At 42.1% G+C, this 20652-nt stretch overlaps 3 protein-coding genes across 3 annotated transcripts; 2 read left to right on the plus strand and 1 right to left on the minus strand.

Moving 5' to 3' along the window:
• Window positions 1-1120: 1120 nt before the first annotated feature.
• Window positions 1121-4913, minus strand: LOC133967424 (cilia- and flagella- associated protein 210-like). The gene is made up of 9 exons (XM_062402849.1): window positions 4853-4913; window positions 4518-4717; window positions 4253-4426; window positions 3963-4168; window positions 3647-3803; window positions 3438-3577; window positions 3160-3352; window positions 2236-2400; window positions 1121-2145 (listed from the first exon to the last, which is right to left on the minus strand). The coding sequence occupies exons 1-9, from the start codon at window positions 4896-4898 to the stop codon at window positions 1786-1788; spliced, it is 1641 nt and encodes a 546-aa protein (XP_062258833.1). The 5' UTR covers window positions 4899-4913; the 3' UTR covers window positions 1121-1785.
• A 2714-nt stretch (window positions 4914-7627) lies between these two features.
• phgdh (phosphoglycerate dehydrogenase) lies at window positions 7628-14589 on the plus strand. The gene is made up of 12 exons (XM_062402993.1): window positions 7628-7859; window positions 9030-9181; window positions 9271-9336; window positions 9440-9494; window positions 9679-9777; window positions 9868-10000; window positions 10441-10589; window positions 10698-10850; window positions 12440-12578; window positions 12814-12941; window positions 13046-13268; window positions 14132-14589. The coding sequence occupies exons 1-12, from the start codon at window positions 7722-7724 to the stop codon at window positions 14284-14286; spliced, it is 1590 nt and encodes a 529-aa protein (XP_062258977.1). The 5' UTR covers window positions 7628-7721; the 3' UTR covers window positions 14287-14589.
• Window positions 14590-16261: 1672 nt separating this feature from the next.
• On the plus strand, window positions 16262-20373 carry klhl23 (kelch-like family member 23). The gene is made up of 4 exons (XM_062401891.1): window positions 16262-16437; window positions 16537-17814; window positions 19201-19353; window positions 19432-20373. The coding sequence occupies exons 1-4, from the start codon at window positions 16431-16433 to the stop codon at window positions 19740-19742; spliced, it is 1749 nt and encodes a 582-aa protein (XP_062257875.1). The 5' UTR covers window positions 16262-16430; the 3' UTR covers window positions 19743-20373.
• Window positions 20374-20652: the final 279 nt, after the last annotated feature.

The following is a 20652-nucleotide window of genomic DNA, read 5'->3' on the forward strand; positions in this document are numbered from 1 at the left end:
GAAAGGATTTTGTTGCTGATTGTTTGGTATGTGTATGTTGTCGTACCATTTTTAACTTATCTTTTGCGGGCTAAATGTTTTGGTGTTTTAAAATAATTATTTTTTCCATTATGCCCCCCCCCCCCCACACACACACACCACCACAACAAATCAAATAACATGCATAGATAGATTGGCAGAGTCATTACTCCAATAATAATACTGCTTATTATTAACAAGAAACATAGGTATAGTAATATCCTATTTAACATGTACACCATGGTACAGGAATGTTGTCCTTTTAAAGCTAGCTTAAATATTTATTTGTAGAAACACGACATAAAAGGCTTCGGGGCTACTCTGAAGTTGTGCATTGTGGTAGCGACTCATATATTTCTTTCATTTCTTGGTTATATAATATATTACGATTTTAAATCACCCATCATGCTGCTAATATTCCAGAAAAATGAATCCATATCTACCTCAACCCCTTAACTCTTGTTTCTTTATTTCTCACCTCTCTTACAGGATCCTCTCCGGTTGCTCATCTGAACCTCGGATGTCATTTTATCACATATATTGTTGATCTATCTAAAAAGCTGACAAAGGGACCTTGTTGTGCAGCTGCATCGGTCAGAACTTGTCACGCTTTTTTCCACATGGGCTGGCCTCTTTATCATCAAAGGGTCCAATCATAGGTTCTACATTATGGGTTGCCACTTCCTTTGAACCTACAGTAACATCTCTCATTTGTTGCTGAGCTGCCGCTTTGAAGCAGCATTTGACCAGCGCCATCTTGGCAGTTTGGAGTTGGACATTTCCAAATATGGACAAGAAGGAGGAGCTGGAGGGATTGTGTCAACCCATTTACCAACCCTCCAGGCCCAAATGTCAGTCAGGCCCACCAGGAATCATCCCGGTCCTCCCGATGAGCCCCCCCGGCTTTTCCCCACAAATGATCCCAAAGCGGAACTTATAAAGGACTTCTTATATCTGTCTCTGAGTCCAGATTTGCCTATTAAGTCCCTTTGGCTTTTCATTTTTTGGATACTTCTCTTCTGCTCCCGGTCTAGACATAAACTGTACCTTCACTCCTAAATGAGAAATAAAAAGATTGTGACCATTTTTTATTGTAGTTCGTTTCAAACCAAAAACCAAACTGCATGAGCTGCCACTTCATTCTCCAGTCTGAAAAGATAAATTATAAAAGCAATTTGCAAAGTTCAAAAATGGCATTTTGGATTGGTTTTTCATTAATGTAAACCTGCTGTATTGCTACATACAAGCACACACACAGACACACACACACAGACACACACACACCAAAAGGTAAACTAGATATAGTTTTTTTTACATTTGTGTGCTTTTTAAAGGATACACAAACCTAAAGAACTTTTTTTTAACCTTTGTTTGATCACAAAGCCACGAAAATGGGAGGGGAGATAAAGAGTGCTGCTTAAAGCTGTTCACTGCTCTGTCACTAGTGTATATGTCAATCATAGAGTGCTGAAATTAATTTTCAGCCTATACAATGTTAATACGAATACTAGATGTTCAGTTTCCTTCTCTTTGTGCCAGTGTGTTCCAGGACACATTTACACAAACTTCATAAACACAAATTATTTCATTTTAATGTAGTTTATTGGTTTGAGTGTAGATTAGGAACATCCCCCCAACCCTACATGCAAAGAAAGGTGACAAATTAAAAGTAAAATCAATATGACGGAAAAAGCACAAAGATAGTTTGCCTAAGCAGCAAAAACTGAAACAAACTCAAAGATGGGAACAACTCCTCTTGCAAACATGTTAGTCTTCCCACATAAACCCCAGTCTCTTCTTTGCCTCTCGGATATCTACTGTCTCGTGAAGCTCTTTAATGTTCTGGGTAGCACCAGAGCTGTAGTTAGGCATCTGAGCACCGCTGCGGTCCTGAACCATGTAGCTGGGCCTGACTCCCCCGAAAGCAGGACCGAGTCCTCCTCCGATCCCTTCGCTTGCCGCTTTGCAAAGTGGGAAGACGTCTCGCTGAGCCTCTGCTGCTGCATGGATGACCTCGTGTGAATAGATTAGAAACTGCTTTTCTTCCTCAGCCAGGAGGTCTCTGGTCTTTGCCTCAAACTCCTCTTCCTCCCGTCTCAGTTGCTGTTGCATGGCAGCTTTTGCAGCCTGGGTGTGCAAAAATATCGAGATTTACTTTCGGAGAACAAAGGCTGCTGTTACCTGTGATGGTGCAGTGATGGTGATCTGTGTCGTTACCATTCGTTTTGAATTGCAGGCTTGTATCTTTTTTAGATCCTCTCGGATCCTCTGAGCCTTCGCTTTTTCTTTCTCACAAAATATGCTGTCAGCCTCTTTCTTAGCCACCTGCATTTCTCTGGATCTCTGTTGCTCTTCTTTGTCCCTCTGCTCTGTTTCTTGTCTCTGATAAAACAGCGTTGTGTTAAAAGTGTGATTACATTTGGTTTGATTCAGCTGATTAAAGCAGCACAAACAGGGTTTCCACAGGGTCGTAAAAAGTCTTAAATAGCCAAAAATGTCAGGGTTTCAGAATTTCAGGCCCAAATATAAGTTACGCGAATGACCATTTAATGCCACTCCTGTCCAGCCATAAGAATTGTTCAAATGAAAGAAGAAATATTTTTGGGGAGAAATGTTTTTGGTTGAAAGCAGTTTGTAATGCTCATCTGTTGAAGATTTCTCAATGATATCTGATTGGCCGCTGAAGTGCCCCTTTCCTTTCAGCAATCTTTTCTCTCTTCTTTTTTTTAATAAACAAGTCACTTATTCACAATTTAGATGAAAATGTGTCGAGAATTTGTATTTCCTAATCTTTTCTGAAGTACATAATGTGCTTGAACAAGGAACCTTTGTGTGCTCAAAGCCATAGAGCTAACAGTGAACAAGGAATGACTTGTGCACCTTACTGAATCAGGAATTGTTCATGGATGTTGGAAATATAACTGGGCCCTCTGTGTAAATTACGCCCCCCCTTTTTTTTAATCTTGATCTGCCTCTGCTTAAATTGAACTTGTTAAAAATCCCTGAAACCATGAAACTTTATATCACTGTCGCTACAAGTGTTTTTTTAAATGTTGACTCACAGGTTTAAAACTTAATTTAAAGTGCCAATGAAATTGATAAACAAAAGCTGTTCCTGCTGTTATATCATGAGTTCTTTACCATCAGTTCTCTGTGTTCAGCGATGGACTTCAACCCTGCAGCCCTCTTCTCCTCCTCCTCCCTCAGCGTCTGCTCACGTCTGGCCTCCTGCTCGGCGACGGCCTTCGCGATCCTCTGATCCTCGTTCACAGTTTGCTCCTGCTGTTGGTCCGTCAGTTTCTTCATGAGCCCCTCTCTCTGCCTCTGGACCTCTCTGTGGAGTAGAGCAACTCTTTGGGATGTGGAGGCAGATGAGTGGGTCGACACAGGGAGCTGGATGAAGAGATGCTTCCTCTTACCTGAACAATTCAGTTTCTTTCTCTTTCCTTAACTTCATCATTTTTTGTTTCGCAGAGAGAAACAGTTTCCTCTGATCCTCTTCAACCGCCTGTTTCTGGGCCTCTGCTGCTCTCATGAGGTCTCTTTTATTGACATGTTCCTGTATAGTGAAGCTGTGTGTTAGAAAAATGAAAATAATACGACACAGCATGTGTTGTTACGACCCTACCAGTTGAGCCTGCTTCAGGTTTCTCTTCTGCTCTTCCTGTCTTTCCTCCTCCATTCTCTGCTCCATCAGATAGAGCTCATGAAGGCGAAGGATTTCCTCTCCCTCCTTCTCGTTCTCTCTCTCTTGTCGCTCCTTGGCCAACTCATGTTTCTTCATCCTCAAGAAAAGAAATCACATTCTTATGTGAACAGATATTTGTATACTCTACTTCTCCTGCAGGCTCTAACCTGGGGCTGCACTGTGATACTTAACTCTGTTTCTAAAACAAATATGACGTTAAATGGAGCCAGTGAAACTGCTCTGATGTGAGACTCACTGATTTTTCAGCTCCTCTGCAATAGCCCGTTTCTCAAGCTTCCTCTGGAGTGCTTTCTCTTCCTCCTCCCTCAGAGCTTCATCCTTTCTGGTCCCCGCCAAATTGATGAATTCTTTTTCCACATCTTTAGAGACACTCTTTGTCCTTTTCTTCAGCTCAATCTGAGCCTCCCTCTCCTTCAACACCTCTGTCAGCAAGAGTGCACTCTGTAGAAATAGTCAAATTCTGTTATTATCCCACAATATTAATATGCAGCCTATCACAATTAAAAAACAATACGCAATACTAACATGTAATCCTTTGATTTGGTCGGTTTGATAGTAGAGCTGAGTCTTGGCTTTCACAATGGCCTCTTTACGTTGTTGGTCATTGTATTCGGCCTCTTCTATATCCAACTGTTTCCTTTTCTCTTCCTCGATCTGCTCCCGGATCTTCTTCGCCTCAAGCTTCTTTTGCCTTTGATTCTTTGATTAAAACGAGTACAGACTCATACTCACAGGTGGAACCATTAAAAGTAAATAAAATCGGACGAGAAGCCCTGTAAGGAAGACTTACAGCGATGGTGTCTGGCCACTCTTTCACCATCTGTTTTGACTTCAGGTGCAGGGCTTTTCTCTGCTTCTCTGCTTCTCTGCTTCTCTCTTTGTCTCTATCAGCCTGCTTAACTTCATTTTGAATCCTCTGCCATTCATCTTTGGTCAACACGGTGACTTGTCGGAGATCAGGTGCCTGGAACATGTTGATGGTTTCCTCTGCTGAAGACACGATTAAAAGGGAGGAACCCAGGAAGACAAAACTGTAAACGAACCACTACACCAAGAGCACTGTATGTTTATTCAAACCCTAGATTAATTAATTATTTGAAATAAAATCCTGAATGTGTTACTCACTTTGTCCACCTGAACCCACTGATGAGCGTTTCAACAATTCTGTCATGGGATCATGTAGAAAACAGATTTTTTTAGATAGATAGATAGATAGATAGATAGATAGATAGATAGATAGATAGATAGATAGATAGATAGAGAGAGAGAGAGAGAGAAAGGGGGATGGATGGATGGATGGATGGATGGATGGATGGATGGATGGATAGATAGATAGATAGATAGATAGATAGATAGATAGATAGATAGATAGATAGATAGATGACCTTAACTTGCATATGAGAAATACAATTAAATGCAAACAAATTATATTTCATAATAGTCTAAACAACAAACAGTTATATCATACTTAACAGTACAGTGTAATGTATTATTTTAAACTAGCTTAAATTTGTGTAGATTAGAATATTAAAGTTTTCAGACATACTCTGGGCTTGTTTTGCATTTTAGTAGATTCCTCCATTTAATAAAATTGCATACATTTTAAAGCTCTCATCATGTTGCCTATGAACTAATCACACATTCTGATTCGTATCAACCCCCCAAACCTCTGTTTCTTTTACCTCCTCTACTGGATCCTCTCCGGCGTCTGAGCTGAACCTCGCAGGTCCTTTTTATCACATATATTATCTATTTAAAAAGACGATGAAATGACCTTGTGCTGTTGCAAATGTTACAGCCAAGTCAGTGTGGATTTGTTGCGCAGTATCCAGGCAACGGAATGTGTGTGTGTTTGTGTGTTTGTGTGTGGTTCTTCCTCCCTGCCTGGGGGTGGTGCTGTCCCCCTAGTCTGTGTTTTCCCTCGGTCTGTGTTTCAGGTCCGGCAGGTGATTGCAGGATTGATCTGATGGAGCTGACTTTAAAACGCTCACCTGCCAGTTCCTGACGCCCAACACAGCTATGCGTCTGATCACACGTCTGATCTATAATGTGTGTTATCTCTATTTTGTTAAGAGTATTTAATGTGTGTTGCCTTTTCAATGATATCCGGAGCAGTCCTGATAATTGTAGGGAAGAGAAGCCTTGCGTTGTTTTTTTGCTACTTTTGGATGTAGGGATGTTATTGTGGTTTTATAGATTGTTTTGTTTGTTATTTTGGCTTATGCTCAGGTTGCTCCTGGGCCTGGCGTAACAATTGTCATGTAAAGACAAAAGTATACAGACACAAGGGGTTGAATTTTCTTTTTTCATTTTTAGGAACCATAGACTGTATATATGGGTAAGAACTCCTCTTCCTTGTATATTCTTCCTAAAGGTAGACACACAAACTAGCTGTGCAGGGGGAGATCAGCACAGTCCAACATGGCCCGGACCTTCCTTAGGATCGTGCTCATAGAGGTGAGAGAGCTGACCTGGATTCACCTGAATGAGTCTGCTGGCCACAAGATGACCAAGCTTAATCCTGTAGATCAGATTCTGGTTTGATAACCATGCTACGATAGAAACGGACAAGACGGATTCAATAAAAGTTTTATAACAATCATAATTTTGGTGCCCACATTGAGAATAATTAACATAAATACTTTGTTGAACCATGTTTAAAAAAGCATCTGAGCTCATAGTGTGATAATTTAGTAACATAACAAGGGCATGTTGTTTTAAGCTATAACTACAGGTTTGTATTTAAACTCTTATTCAACACAGAGTCAGGGAAACCTGTTTCCATCATATTGGGTTTACATTAAAATATACAGACACAGATTCTGTTGAAAATCAAATGACATGAATTTTAACACCAGAGTTAAAAGCATGTATGTTTATATATATATAAGGGTTGGACGTTTAAATACTGAGCCAACACTGGCTGGGCAGTCATGTGCAGCAGTCAGGTGATCAACTCTGTCTCTTGAATTAAGACTGAACTCGTCTGACCTCAGCGAGTGTTCAGTGTGAGAAGATAAAATCAAGTCTGATGTTGCTTGAAGGGATCCTGGTGTATTTGAACAAAACAAATGTATCATATTTCTGCACCACACTGTCTGTAGCTTCCTGTTTACCAACTGTTGAGCATGAGGGTGGAAATATGCTTCCAGGCAGAAGGAAGAATAATTCCAACAAGTAAATGCATCAGATTCAGCAAATTTTAGAAATCTGATGTATATTATTCAACATCTTAAAAGAAGATAAGAAAGGAAAGTTATTATTAATAATTGTTGTTATTAGTAATAATAATATTTTTGTTGTTGTATACCTTTTCTTCAATTTCATCTATTTTATGTTGTTTATTTATGTCTTAATAAACTTGTTATTATTTGACCATATCGGTTGGGGCATCATCTTCTTCTTCATCCTTTTAAATAAAACATTTTTTTTATTTATCGAAGTCATAATCCTAAACATGCATGCAACATATCTCAACATAAAACAGAAGACAAATGATAGAAGCTAAAAAGCCCTGGGGTACGTGTCATGGTTTCAAAAATATTCATGGGGAGACAACAAGAAAAAATCTTTGAAAAAATGATATAAATATATTGTTTAACGTCCACTCCTCATGGCTTTTGGGTTCTTGGAGCCTGTCATGACGTCAAAAGAGTCTTTCATCTCAACTTTAACAACATGAAGAGATGATTCAGAGCCTCTGGACTTACATCTGCTGAATGTGGTGAGTACCTATTAAAAAGAAACGGATTATCATAAAGAATTCACTATTTATCTGAGAATCGCAAACGGGCAGCTGCGTAACAGTAGACATGATGGGGGCGGGTCAACTGAGTGAGGGGCGGTCCCCAAACCCGAGGGAACCATTCAAAACCAGCAGAGGGAAACTCCCCGCGTCCACCATCACTCTCTCTCTTCCGGGCATCAAGCACAAGCACTACCCCAGCTCCACTTCATCCACCACCCGGCACCGAGAGAACCCCTCCGCACAAAGATGGCCCCTGTCTCCATCAAGAGCGTGTTGATCAGCGAGAGTGTGGACCCTCGCTGCAGAGCCCTGCTGCAGGAAAATGGCATCCGAGTGACGGAGAAGCAGCAAATGTCCAAGGATGAACTCATCGCGGAGATAAAGGTGAAGTTGTCTCTCTGCTTCCACGTGCATCGTCTTCTTTTCTTTTTTCCTGCTACGCAACATGCAGACCTTTTTTTTCTCTCACCTCCCAATCCTGTTCTAAAAAGTGTTGTCATTCGTTTTGCTGCTGCAGTTGTCGGTGTGTGTGTTTCGCCTGATACACGAAATGCATCAGGCGAACAGTAGTTTTAGATTCATTCAAACTTTCACTAGAAGAGTGCGCACGTTGATTTGCAAGCCTCGGTTCCCAGAGCATTCCCACCATGCTGAGGTGTGATCGCCTGAATTTGAGTTTAGCACCGCCCCCTTTGGGAAGCTGATGCAACTCATCCATGGTTTTACCAGTTTCTCCAATCACATGGAACTACACAGAAATAAGAAAAAGGGTTGAAGTGGATCTGTTCTCACCACGAACTAAATGGATCCACAACATGAGAGAAACAGTGATTCTTCTTAACCCCATGTTGCTCTTTTTAAATGAACTATATCTGCACAACATATATCATAAAAAGTGACAAACAGACAGGAGATAAGATAAGATACATTTATTGTCCCACACACATTTAAATTCACCAGGTACAGATTTCAGGTGGATCTGCACCAGATATTCATAAATATTAGTCATCTAAAGAGAGTGGTGGGAGAAATCCTGGATCTACATCTGATCTGGATTTGCACCAAAATGTCATAGGTTCTTCCCTGGGTCATGCCCCTCCCCCTTTTTAAAAAGCATTTGTTTGATTTAGGTTTGTTGTGAAATTACTTTTGATTCTCGATAACACCAGAACACACAAACTGATTCCAACAAGTAGGATTTGTGCTTCACATTAAATGAAACAAGTTAGTGTTGGAACTTATTATTTTATATACTAAATAAGTAAGTTATACAGTAAGGTATTAACTTATTTTGCACAATTTGCCTAGAAAACTTCACCAGGTGATTTAATACCATGTTATATATGTATATTTCATATCATGCTATTGTGGTGCAGATGTCCAAACATGTAGCATAACCGCAAAGTAACTGACAGAATTGAATGTGTGAACTCAGGGTTTTGGAAGATTTGGAATCGCAGGTTAATTTGCCGCTTTGCATAGTTACTGTTCATTCGATCAACTACAGATATCAAATCATTTCTAATCAACAATGCGCCTCTCTCTCCATCCCAGGACTACGATGGCCTCGTGGTGAGATCTGCAACCAAGGTCACAGCTGATGTTATCAATGCTGCTAGTAATCTGAAAATCATTGGGAGAGCTGGGACCGGTGTGGACAATGTGGACGTTGATGCTGCCACCAAGAAGGGCATCATTGTAATGAAGTAAGTCTGGAGGCCTTTTATAAAAATTAGACTTGGATTGCAGCCTCGATATAATGTGCAGTTCATTAACTGGAGACTGTTTCCTGCAGCACACCGAGTGGGAACACGATCAGTGCTGCAGAGTTGACATGTGCCCTGCTGATGAGCCTCTCAAGGTAACATGACTTCTGTATTCATGAGCTTTTGTCGATATTCTCAGTCTTTTTAAGTGCGCGGTAACACTGTGGTTTCTCCGTTAATTTGTCCGTGTGTTTGCAGAAATGTGCCTCAAGCTGCAATGTCGATGAAACAAGGGAACTGGGATCGCAAAAAGGTCAGCAGAGATGTTGGTTCTCCCCTTTGAACGACCGGGGTCCTCAGTCGGCTCACAGAGCGATTTAGCGTCGCATGGTCGACTCCATTGTTGGTCCAGTCTGCAATAAATCAGACAGGACACTTGGATCTGTGTAGTTGTGGATTTCCTAATCAGGGTCATTGTCTTGTTTCTAATTTTACAGTTCATGGGTGCAGAGCTCTATGGCAAAGTGCTCGGCATAGTGGGACTTGGCAGAATAGGAAAAGAAGTCGCCTCAAGGATGCAATCATTCGAAATGAGGGCAAGTAAACAAATTATAACACGATGAAACGGTGTACACACGTTTAGATGAGACACAAATGCTGATGTATTTTCTTTTCTCTATCTTCAGACTATCGGCTATGACCCCATCACTCCACCGGAGGTGTCGGCCAGCTGGGGGGTGGAGCAGATGCAGCTGGAGGAGCTCTGGCCCCAGTGTGATTATATTACTGTCCACACTCCCCTGATGCCCTCTACTGTGGGTGAGTTTTACACAGGTTCTCCCCACTGAGCAGCAACAGACCTGGTGTTAACTTCCAGCCAGTGGACAGCGCTACGGTTGTGATTGGATCTCACTTCCCGGCCCTATTTGCAAATAACATGAAGAAACTGTGAAACTGCAGCGGGTCGGAGGACCTCAGCTGGGTAGGCGGTCCTTCACATGTGGCCAAGGAAACATGTTTGTTCACACAGTAAAAGGAATGTGGCTACATGTGTCCCAGACCACCTGGCAACGGGGTCTGAGCGAAGGGATCTCAAGACACATTTGGGTGCATTGTACTTCGGATGTCTCAGGATGGATTTTCAAACCAGGTCTGAAGGGGCTCAATGAAATCTTTGCATATTACATCGCTTTAATACGCTGCATTGTACTCGTGAGTTGTAGATTGCACTTATCAGATGTTTTTTGTGTGTGTTCAAGGTCTGCTTAACGACGAATCATTCGCTAAATGCAAGAAAGGAGTGAAGGTGGTGAACTGCGCCCGAGGTGGCATCATCGACGAGGACGCCCTCCTCAGAGCGTTGGAGTCCGGACAGTGTGGAGGAGCAGGACTTGACGTCTTTGTTGAGGCAAGTTTACGATCCTCTATTGTCACACGTCAGGCTGATCATGACGGACCGGGTAACACAACTTAAACAGTTTTCCTCAATGGATATGTGTTTTTTTGCTGGCCACAGGAGCCACCGAAGAACCGCGCACTGGTGAACCATCCCAACGCCATCAGCTGTCCTCACCTGGGAGCCAGCACCAAGGAGGCTCAGGCTCGCTGTGGGGAGGACATCGCCCTGCAGATTGTGGACATGGTGAAGGGAAAGAAACTGGTTGGAGCAGTAAGTTGTACCAGATGTCACACCCGTTTTTTGGGTTGCAAAGAATATTTAAGAGGTGCACTAGGAATTTAGTATTGCCCTTCCATAAAGCTGGTTTGGTAAGAGATGGTGAAAATGAAAGCTGGAGAAAATCTGGACTTGGAATGGATAAATCAACGACAACAATAAAACCATAACTCTCAGTAATAAAATTAAAACATTTTTAAACAACTGTTCCCACAGTTGTTTCCAACTCACTCAGTTTGTAATGCAGACTTTTAAATTGATCCAGGAACACAAGCCTATGACACTTGAAGGGCACGGTCACACATACACGAATGGGGGCCAATGTCGTGGCTCAAAGTTCACCAGAGTTAAACTCCACGCCAAGCCATGCTGCGGATTGTTCTGACACAGGAAGTGGCTGTTTGCAGATTGTTTGTGTGAACAAGAGGCAAACATTTGTGTATATGTGACAGTGCCCTCTGTGGGTGTTGTTTTTTGTTTTAGAGCCACAAATGTCATTATGCAACAGTTTTCATCTTCACGGCAAATAAGCTGTTTCACATGTTAAATCCATGTTGTGTTTCTCTTTTTAAAGCTATTGCATAAAACCCAAGGTAGGTAACAAGAGAACAGAATGAACCCATGCGACACTAACACTCACTTTACCTGAAAGGCAAGATGACAGCGACGTCACACACAAAGCTTTTTTTCCGCATGAGCTCTCACAGTTTTCACTCTTCTACGCTCACAATGCACAGTATCAAACTAATGCATTAAGAACACGCAGCTTTGTGCACACACTTCTGGTAATAATCTCCATTTGCAGACTTATTCTATGAAAACCGGTTTTCAGTTCATCCCGTCTCATAGATGTCACAAGTCTCTCACTTTATTGGAATATGCGATGCATCTAACCACTTCGAACACATTTAATCTGCAGTGGTCACATAATCCTCCAAGTTAGCCTTTACTTTTACAGTCAACGATTCTGTAATACTTGTCAAAGCATGGCCACACCAGAGACGTGTGTTAAAACCAGGTCACAGCAGGGGTTGAGGGGAACTAGCACCTGATAGGTTCCGAGGTTTCTACATTTCAGTCACTATTTAACATTCAGATATCACCAGTGAATGTGTTCAGACCCCGAGTGCTGTAGGTGAAGGATTGTGTCTTTTTCCAGCGAGAGACCGAACAAATAGAACATGTTTTATATTTCATTATGTTTAAATAGAGATTATTAAATGTGATTAAGTACAGCCGTAGATTATAGGGATTTCTCAATAACCTTCATGTTTTCTTCTAAGAATGTGAATTATAACATTATTTTATGTTGTATCCCAGAGAAAGCAACAACTCTTTATCAGTTTTTAAAAGCGACCTGAAACAATTCAAGTCAAAACATCAACAATCTAATCTGGATAACTCCGGTGTTCATGTAAAAGGAGCAGGCCTTCACTACTACTATCTGACTTAATATGCATTTATCTCACTGAATTTTGATATTGAGATGTAATCTTTTGACTGTGTGTGCTGCTTAAAGCATCTGCTTCCGTTCACGAAAACACCCCTGATACAATCCAACATGTCTTTTTTATCTCTTCTAGGTAAATGCTCAAGTTTTAGCGAGCACCTTCTCCCAGGAATCTCATCTGCTGATTAAACTCGGAGAAGCCATTGGAGCCGTGCTGCAGTCGTGCTCCAGCTCTAATAAACCGTTCAGCCAAGTGAAGATCACCACTCAAGGTAAAGCTATACTATAAATATGTACAGCTTGTTTCACCAGTGAACTCAAAGGGAGGAGGACAATATTGCAACAGTGGCGCTTTCCCCCCTCTAGTGGTGTGATTGTGATTCAGATGGTGTATTTGATATCAGTTGTACATGAGCCAATGTAAAAGATGTGATCTTATGTTTATTTCTTATCTGTTTTTATTAAATGAACTGGAAGGTACTCGTGTTCACTGTTTTCTACAAACAGGTGATGGCATGAAATCCTCTGGCGGTTACATGACATCATCAGTCCTGGTTGGACTGCTGAATCATGAATCTGGCTGCTGCCCAAACCTCATCAATGTCCTGAGTCTGGCCAAGGAATCTGGAATCGAGGTACAGTGTCATCTCATTCTGACAAATGCAATCTCACAACAAGGAGTGTGTCTTTTTAGTTTTTAGTGGAATAATCTTGTCGTGCATGTGAACTGACCCTTCAGGTAAACCAAGCGCACTGTGCTACTGACGAGGCGGCTGATGGAGTGTGCACGGTGGAGATCGAGGCCAACGGCTGCAGCTACAAAGCCGTCGGTGCAGTTCATGGTGGTGTGCCGGTGCTGCTGGAGCTGAGCAACAGTGTGTTCAGACAACCGGTCCGTCTCACTGGGAATCTGCTGTTCTTCAAAGCCCCTGCGAGTCCACAGCTCCTTGCTTCTGTGGCTGGTGAGAAACTTTGAAGATCATTTGTGTGCAAATCTGCCTTGTAGAACTGAATGTGTTTGAATAAGGCCACAGTTAAAAGAAAGGAACCAGTTTGCCTCTGTATTGAAAGTCTTTTCAGCTTTACAAATTAAATGGCTAAGTCCTTTCTTGTGCTTCAGCATTTTACACTGAAAAACTAGCACAGATGAGCCTGTAGAGGTCATCGTTAACATCTTACTTTTATCAGAATGATCACATTAGTATATTGGCACACCCTCACAATTGGAATTCATCCATCCATATCTATGGGCCCTTTCCCCATCTACTTTGGATAGTTCCAATTTTCTGTATCTTTTGTATCTGTTGAAACAATGTTTATTTTGCTGGTAGTGAAACCACAATAATACTAGAGTTGCAACAACGTTTACAAATTGAACTGAAGGCTATTCTTTTTCAATGCACTTTAATCAAAAATCTTAGCGAATACAACAGCCAAACTGACAACACTCTGAGGTCACATGCACAACCATCTACAAAGATAGTCCCAGCTGTCGAGAGATGGGATCAGAAATATGTGTTTTTTGTGTGTAATGGGCACAACTACCAACCTTTCTATCATGTCTAGTCATCAATCGACAAGTGGACTTGACAGAACTTTAAAGCCACTGAATGGGAAAATTAAGTTCATGTGTTTCTGTCAGAAAACCTGTATTTAGTTTTACAGATGCTCTTTTTTAATTTCAAGCTTTCCATTTAAATAAAAGATGGAATTGAAATGTGATCTCTAATGACTAAATAACATTTTTTTCCTTGAGTTATTATATTTATTTTTTGCCTTAAACTCGCACCTTTTTTCTCTCTCTTTTCAATTGTCCTTTGTTTAGGAGTGCTGGCCACAGAGGGAGTGGAGATCGAGTCTTTTAGCACTCCCTCACACCGCAGTGGTGATCTGTGGTATTGTGTGGGGGTGTCCTCCCTCCTGCGAGACCTCGGTGCCTTAAAGTCCTTGGTTAAGGAGTCCGCACAGCTCGCCATTTAAACTGACGGCAGCAGGAACCGCTCCAGTGCCTGGATAACATTCAGTATCTGAAGAAGCCTAACTTGTTCAATAGTGTCTAATATAATTGATCTGTCTTGGTCTTCATGTTTATAGCTAATGACTTGTTTAGAGGTTGAACTGGTTTCAAACACTTGAACACTTTAAAATGTCTTGCGTTCTGATAACATTCCAGTGGTAAAATGGGTTAGGAGCCCTTTGAAGTGAAGATGGAGTGACTTGTTCTTTTACAGTTTATTTGACCATTTCAAAGCAGAGATGTGAAATAAAATACACTAACTAAAACACGGAGAATGTTTTTTTTATAATTTCTTTGTGAGATTGAAGAATGAATTACACGCGAAGTTTATGTCAATTGATCCGGGGCATGCGGTTTTGGACAACATCATGGTACTGTTCAACATAACTGACAAGTTAAAGGTGTAAATAACATAAATATTTTATTGAAAACAGTCAATGAAATATGATTCATCACCTGTTTAAAATGTCCCAACAGTATGAAGCAATGCAACCAAAAACACAATTTTCTACAATTTGTAAAATTCTGTCTATAAATGTCCCCCTTTGCAGTGGACCATTTCTTCATTCAATATGATTGTTCCTGACTTTTAAAAACATTTACTGTCTGAATCTGACAGGACTTAAAGAATGATTTGATAGCATTCTCCAAAATCGTTTAATGCATTCAGCTCAAGTTCTGTATTTCAAATCCACTTGCCTCTACTCTCCCATCTGCTTAAACTTCAGGTCAATTTTCTCTAAAACAAGACGCAAGTATCACTACTTCAAAACTGGAATTACACTCAGTAGAGCGCACACGCAGAACGTATACCACAAACCAACTAACAAAATCTGCACAATTGCCCACTTTGCCCTCTTATAGTAATTCAACTGATGAAACCATGAGGGAAGTTTATAGGTGGACTGTCCCTGTGGTGTGGATGTGTTCTAACCCCCCAATAATCCAAAACCAGCCTGTACAGCCCCCCTATAATCATATCTTGACATTGAATGAAAATGACTGAATATGATAAACATAATAAAGACCTTGGTTTTCTGGATTAAAAATATTTTTCTTATTTCTTTCCAACTTTTTCAGCCCCAAATTTGTTTGCTATGTTGGCTAACATAGATAGGGATTCTTTCTAGGTACTGTAAGGGCATTTTCATTGATAAGACATATTCATTTAGAAATTAGTATTTATTAGAACTTATTATACATTTTGTGTTTGGCCATGCCATTTGTTCTCAATACCCACAAATTCATATTGATGCGCTTGGTGGAGCTGATAAATGGAACATCTGAGACAGGAGGCCCCAATAAGCCCTCTCTGAGAGGTCCCAAGTCAATGAGGGTAGGGAACCAGCGGTTTAATATTTAACTGAATGTTTTCATATGTTTGACCGTATGATTTGTTCGGCAAATTCACCATTAAACTTCAGATGGTAAATAGAAACATAGTATCAGAAATAATCCCCACCAGTGGAAACGAATGTAAACAAGCTCCTGCAGTTACACATACCTCTGTGAGCACTGTTCTGTTAACCTCTAATCCTTGTTAGGATTAACAGGCAAAGCCCTTGACCATGCTGGAAGTGGGTTCAGGATGCCATGGCAACCGCAAGAGAGAGAGAGAGAGGGGAAAACACATGAATGGCGAAAAGAGGCAGTGGAGCAGCACAGAATAACATTTGTATTCCAGCAACGAAGCTTCTCCTGCACAACGCGGGGTCATTGAACGCACCACGGGACTGTGATCGTGGATGTCGCTTTTATATTCAGGCTCGGGGAGAGAAAGTAGCGGTGTGCGGGGGGTGATTCCTGTCAATGGAGGACCTGCTGGTGCAGACCTGAGACTGCCAGAGAAGGAGAAGGAGGACGAGGAGGGGGAGGAAGATGCAGGACGAGGAGGAGGAGTAGGGGGCTTGAGGGGGGTTGTCCATTGCACTCAAATACCAAAATAGGATCGGAGCTGCCTGCGACCGTCCTGCCTGAGCTAAATTGAGCTTCATGTGTTTGTTAGAGAAGATCTGTTCAAGGAGAGAGAGGACACAGAGGAGTGTGTGTGTGTGTGTGTGTGTGTGTGTGTGTGTGTGGAGCTGCAGCCTGTATTCATGGATATAAGATGAGAGGTAAGACCTGTGTTGTTATATCAAAGAGGTAAATAACTGACAGCGTGACTGTCATTCATTATACATGGGAATATGACACTGTGCTGCCCTTTGCTTTAGATGTGCCCTTGGATCACTGCCACGCGTGTGTTTTTCCTGCAGACACCATGTCACACAAAGAAGGCGACATCTACACGTACGACTTCACTGATGGAGATCATCCATCGCAGCTCCTGGACGCACTCAGGCACTTCTACGTCAGCGGCCTCTTCACGGACGTCTCCCTCCAGTGCGGTGGCTCCGGGGCGCAGGTGTTCCACTGCCACAAGGCGCTGCTGTCGGCCCGCAGCTCCTATTTTAAGGTTATGTTCACGGCTGACATGAGGGAGAGGTCCGACAGCAGCATCACCCTGACCGGAGTGCGCGCCGAGGTCCTGGGCGCCCTGGTGAACTACGTGTACACGGCTCAGGTGCGCATCACCGAGAGCAACGTGCAGAGCCTGCTGGAGGCCGCGGACCTCCTGCAGTTCATCCCTGTCAAACAAGCGTGCGAGGAGTTCCTCATCCGCCTCCTTGATGTGGACAACTGCCTGGGGATGCACGCTTTCGCACAGCTGCACCTGTGTCCTGCACTGGAGAGGGAGGCCAGGAGAGTGACGCTGAGCAGGTTCCCAGAGCTCCTGCTGCAGGAGGAGTTCCTGGAGCTGGACCATGAGAGGATGAGGGCGGTGGTGGCCGCACAGAGCCATACTGTGCAGAGGGATGAGGTCCTGATAGATGCTGTGGTCAAGTGGGTGACCCATGATTTGGATAACCGCGTTCACCATACTGTGGACCTGCTGCACTCCATCCAAATGGACCTGGATGAGATTTATTTCAATGTGTCTCTAGAGGTGCTCAGGCAGGGCTTGCTGAGCAGTGATGGGAAATTCAAATCTATGATAACTCAGGCGTTGATGTCCAATAGTGGCAAGGAGTTGTGTGCAAGTAGAAAAATGTCTTCCAGCATGTATATCATCGGTGGCTACTACTGGCACCCACTGTGTGAGGTCCACTTCTGGGATCCTGTCAGTGACACATGGGTGCAAGGGAAAGCAATGCCTGACCACGACAGAGAGAGTTACAGCATCAGCTCACTAGGAGCAAATATATATGTGACGGGAGGCTACAGGACAAACACGGTTGAGGCCCTGGACGCTGTTTCGATTTATAACTGTGACTATGACGAATGGACCGAGGGCTGCTCCATGATCACAGCGAGGTACTACCACTGTGCCGTGGCGTTGCATGGCTGTATCTACGCCATCGGAGGCTACAGAGGAGGAGCTCCGGAGCGAGAGACGGAATTTTATGATCCTTTGAAAAAGAAATGGTTTCCAGTGGCCAAAATGATCCAAGGTAAATAATTGTTATGGATTGACTGAAAAGCAGGAAAATGAATGAATTAGCTTCCGATCAAATCACATGAACTTCATCAATTGGTGGAAATTTACTCAGTGTACGTGGGAAACTGGACTTGCTTGTGGTTCTTGAATACCTTTCAACTGTCATCCAAGAGGCCAGAAGCTGAAATACACTGTTGACCTGAGGTTACACTGTTCCACAACTGAACTGAACAAGACTCTCGGATGAGAGGTGTAATGTCTTCAAAAAACACAAGCAGGTCCAGTTGCCTACGTACATTGTACAACTGTCTGAGAATCTCTCACAGATGTCTTTACAGAATTCTCGAGAATTGAACCATTTACACGAATAATCCTCATAAGATCCAATAAACCCTTTCAGCTGGGGCTCAAAGTCCTTCCTTAGCCTTCAGATCTCCTGATGAAGCTCGTGTTGCATGACTGAAAGCTGACAGAAATACCTGAACAGATCATAGACCTTCTATTGAGACTTTCTAGTTCTCTTTTTCTCCAGAGTCAAGAATGAATGCTCAATAAATTGACGTTTTCCGAAAATAACTATTTGTTGATGATACTGAGAAGAGTTTGTACATTTCATCAATTTATATTATCATTTAAAACCCCAACTTTGAGCTTAGTGTTTCATTCTTGACCTATGGAATTACAGTAAGACAAAAAGAATCCTAACACAAGGCCCACTCCTGTTTCTGATCAGTGTTATCTGAGGTGTTTCATCAGTAGCTGGAGTTTGCTCAGTTATCAGTGTGCTGGTTCAATCCCTTATACATTGAAGAAAGCTGATAGAGAAATCAGTTTGGGAAAATTGGTTGATTTCATTTACAATTTAAAGCTACACTCATAATATTCTTTAAGATAAGATGACACAACCATTTGTTGCTTGTTGTGACAAACCTACAGAAAATAATCACCCAACCAAGGTTTTTCAGCCCACAAATTCCCTTTTGTTGTTCATTCTTCATTCACCAGACATGGGCAGCCAGCTAGAATGAGCAAAAAGCTCTAAAGCTCACTGTAAAACCCCTTTTCACAAAATAACAGACAATGTTAATGACTAGATGGTGAACGTAGCCCAGCATCGGTTGGTGAAACCAAAATATTTCCCTCTGCAGTTTGTGGTGAGCTAAATTTAGCTTAAAACAAACTGCACATTAGACTACAGGTGGCCAGATATAGAAACACACACTGTGGCTGCTTTGTGTCTGTTGAATGTCTAACCTGTTTGATAATAATTCACCATATCAACTTTGAAACCTGATAATGTAGGAGTGTGGTGTTTACAGCTTGTCACACTGCCCCCAAGTCAGTCAAACATATTGAGCTGTTGATCAGATGTTGCAAATGACCTCTGTTCTCTTCAAAGGTGTTGGAAATGCCACTGCCTGTGTAATGGAGGACAAAATCTATGTAACCGGTGGCCACTATGGCTACAGAGGAAGCTGCACCTATGAAAAAATCCAGGTCTACAAGCCAGAGGTCAACGAGTGGAGCATCATTACAATAAGTCCCCATCCAGGTATGAACGCAGGAGAGAAGAACATCAGTGATAATGGTCTGAATATCATTTTCTTATGTTAAAATTCTGTGTTTTTAGAATACGGGCTGTGCTCTGTGCCTCTCAACAACAAGCTGTATTTGGTGGGAGGACAGACGACGATCGCCGACTGCTACGACCCCGAGAAAGACGAGTGGAGGTCAATATCAGTGATGAAGGAGAGGAGGATGGAGTGCGGGGCCGTAGCAATAAATGGATGTATTTATGTAACAGGGGGATACTCCTACTCAAAGGGGACTTATCTGCAGAGCATCGAGAAGTACGACCCTGAGCTGGACACATGGGAAATGGTGGGGACTCTTCCTAGCCCGGCCAGATCCCATGGATGTGTGTGTGTTCACAGCGTGTAATGTCAAACCCTCATCACATTCTATGTTTATTTATTGTCATTTGGTGCCAAATCGATGAAAGTCTGAACAGTATTCTGTCAAAATGCAAATGCCATGTAAACCGTCACACAAGATGCCAAGCTAGCCCATGTTCGGCACTGTAAAGAGTTACACGTCTGCCAAACTGTCCAGGATCGACTGTTTATAAAAATGAATGGCATTGCTCCACTTCCTCCCACTATGGAACCAGAGTCTCTGCAGTAGTGATCAGGGGATGAAGCCATCGTAGGGACCTGTCAATACATTTGTATATACATTATAACTAATTAAAACTAAACAGAAGAAACACCCAGCAGGTGGCTCTTGAATTGCATTGGCCTAATTTTTGCAGCGCAGTCAAGTTATTCATCTTTATACACAATCTATGGTCCATATAGTGAATAACAAGTCTATTTCCTAACCTCAGGGACAACTAATACTTTACTTAACATTTTTGAGTATTTCTGTTTCATCAGATTAAAAGGAAAGACTGAAAAGAGAAATGCAGGATCCAGCTCAGACCAATGATGCACTGTGACACTTCAAAGCATCTTTTTTTTTATAAATCTGCACCACCAGGCTGCTACTGATTAAATAAATATCTACAACTGTGGTGTGATTTCTGTTTACGTTTATTATTTACGTCCATGAAATGTATAACACTGGACTCCATTTGACATTGACCAGCTACAGACAGGTTTTATGTTTCACACAGACTTTGAATGTCAGTTCAGTTCCTTTCATAGTTTTAAGGTGGAAGGTGAGAATGAAAGACTTAACTTGTTAAAGAAAACCTTATCCATCATCTTGCCTTTACTGTCGGAATCTTTATCAGACAGTGTGTAAAAATCCCTCTCTGCTTTCTCTTGCCATCTGTATATGAGACCGAGAG

Source organism: Platichthys flesus, chromosome 13, assembly GCF_949316205.1.
Source record: "Platichthys flesus chromosome 13, fPlaFle2.1, whole genome shotgun sequence".
In the NCBI taxonomy this organism is placed as follows: Eukaryota; Metazoa; Chordata; class Actinopteri; order Pleuronectiformes; family Pleuronectidae; genus Platichthys; species Platichthys flesus.

Coding starts and splice junctions, on each gene's coding strand:
- LOC133967424 (XM_062402849.1), bottom strand. CDS start 4,898: ATGACAGAATTGTTGAAACGCTCATCAGTGGGTTCAGGTGGACAAA. Junction 4,718..4,852: donor AGTGGGTTCAGGTGGACAAA/GTGAGTAACACA, acceptor TCGTGTCTTCAG/CAGAGGAAACCATCAACATG. Junction 2,146..2,235: donor CCTGCAATTCAAAACGAATG/GTAACGACACAG, acceptor TTGCACACCCAG/GCTGCAAAAGCTGCCATGCA.
- phgdh (XM_062402993.1), top strand. CDS start 7,722: ATGGCCCCTGTCTCCATCAAGAGCGTGTTGATCAGCGAGAGTGTGGAC. Junction 9,778..9,867: donor TGCAATCATTCGAAATGAGG/GCAAGTAAACAA, acceptor CTCTATCTTCAG/ACTATCGGCTATGACCCCAT. Junction 13,269..14,131: donor GCTCCTTGCTTCTGTGGCTG/GTGAGAAACTTT, acceptor TCCTTTGTTTAG/GAGTGCTGGCCACAGAGGGA.
- klhl23 (XM_062401891.1), top strand. Junction 17,815..19,200: donor AGTGGCCAAAATGATCCAAG/GTAAATAATTGT, acceptor TTCTCTTCAAAG/GTGTTGGAAATGCCACTGCC. Junction 19,354..19,431: donor TACAATAAGTCCCCATCCAG/GTATGAACGCAG, acceptor CTGTGTTTTTAG/AATACGGGCTGTGCTCTGTG.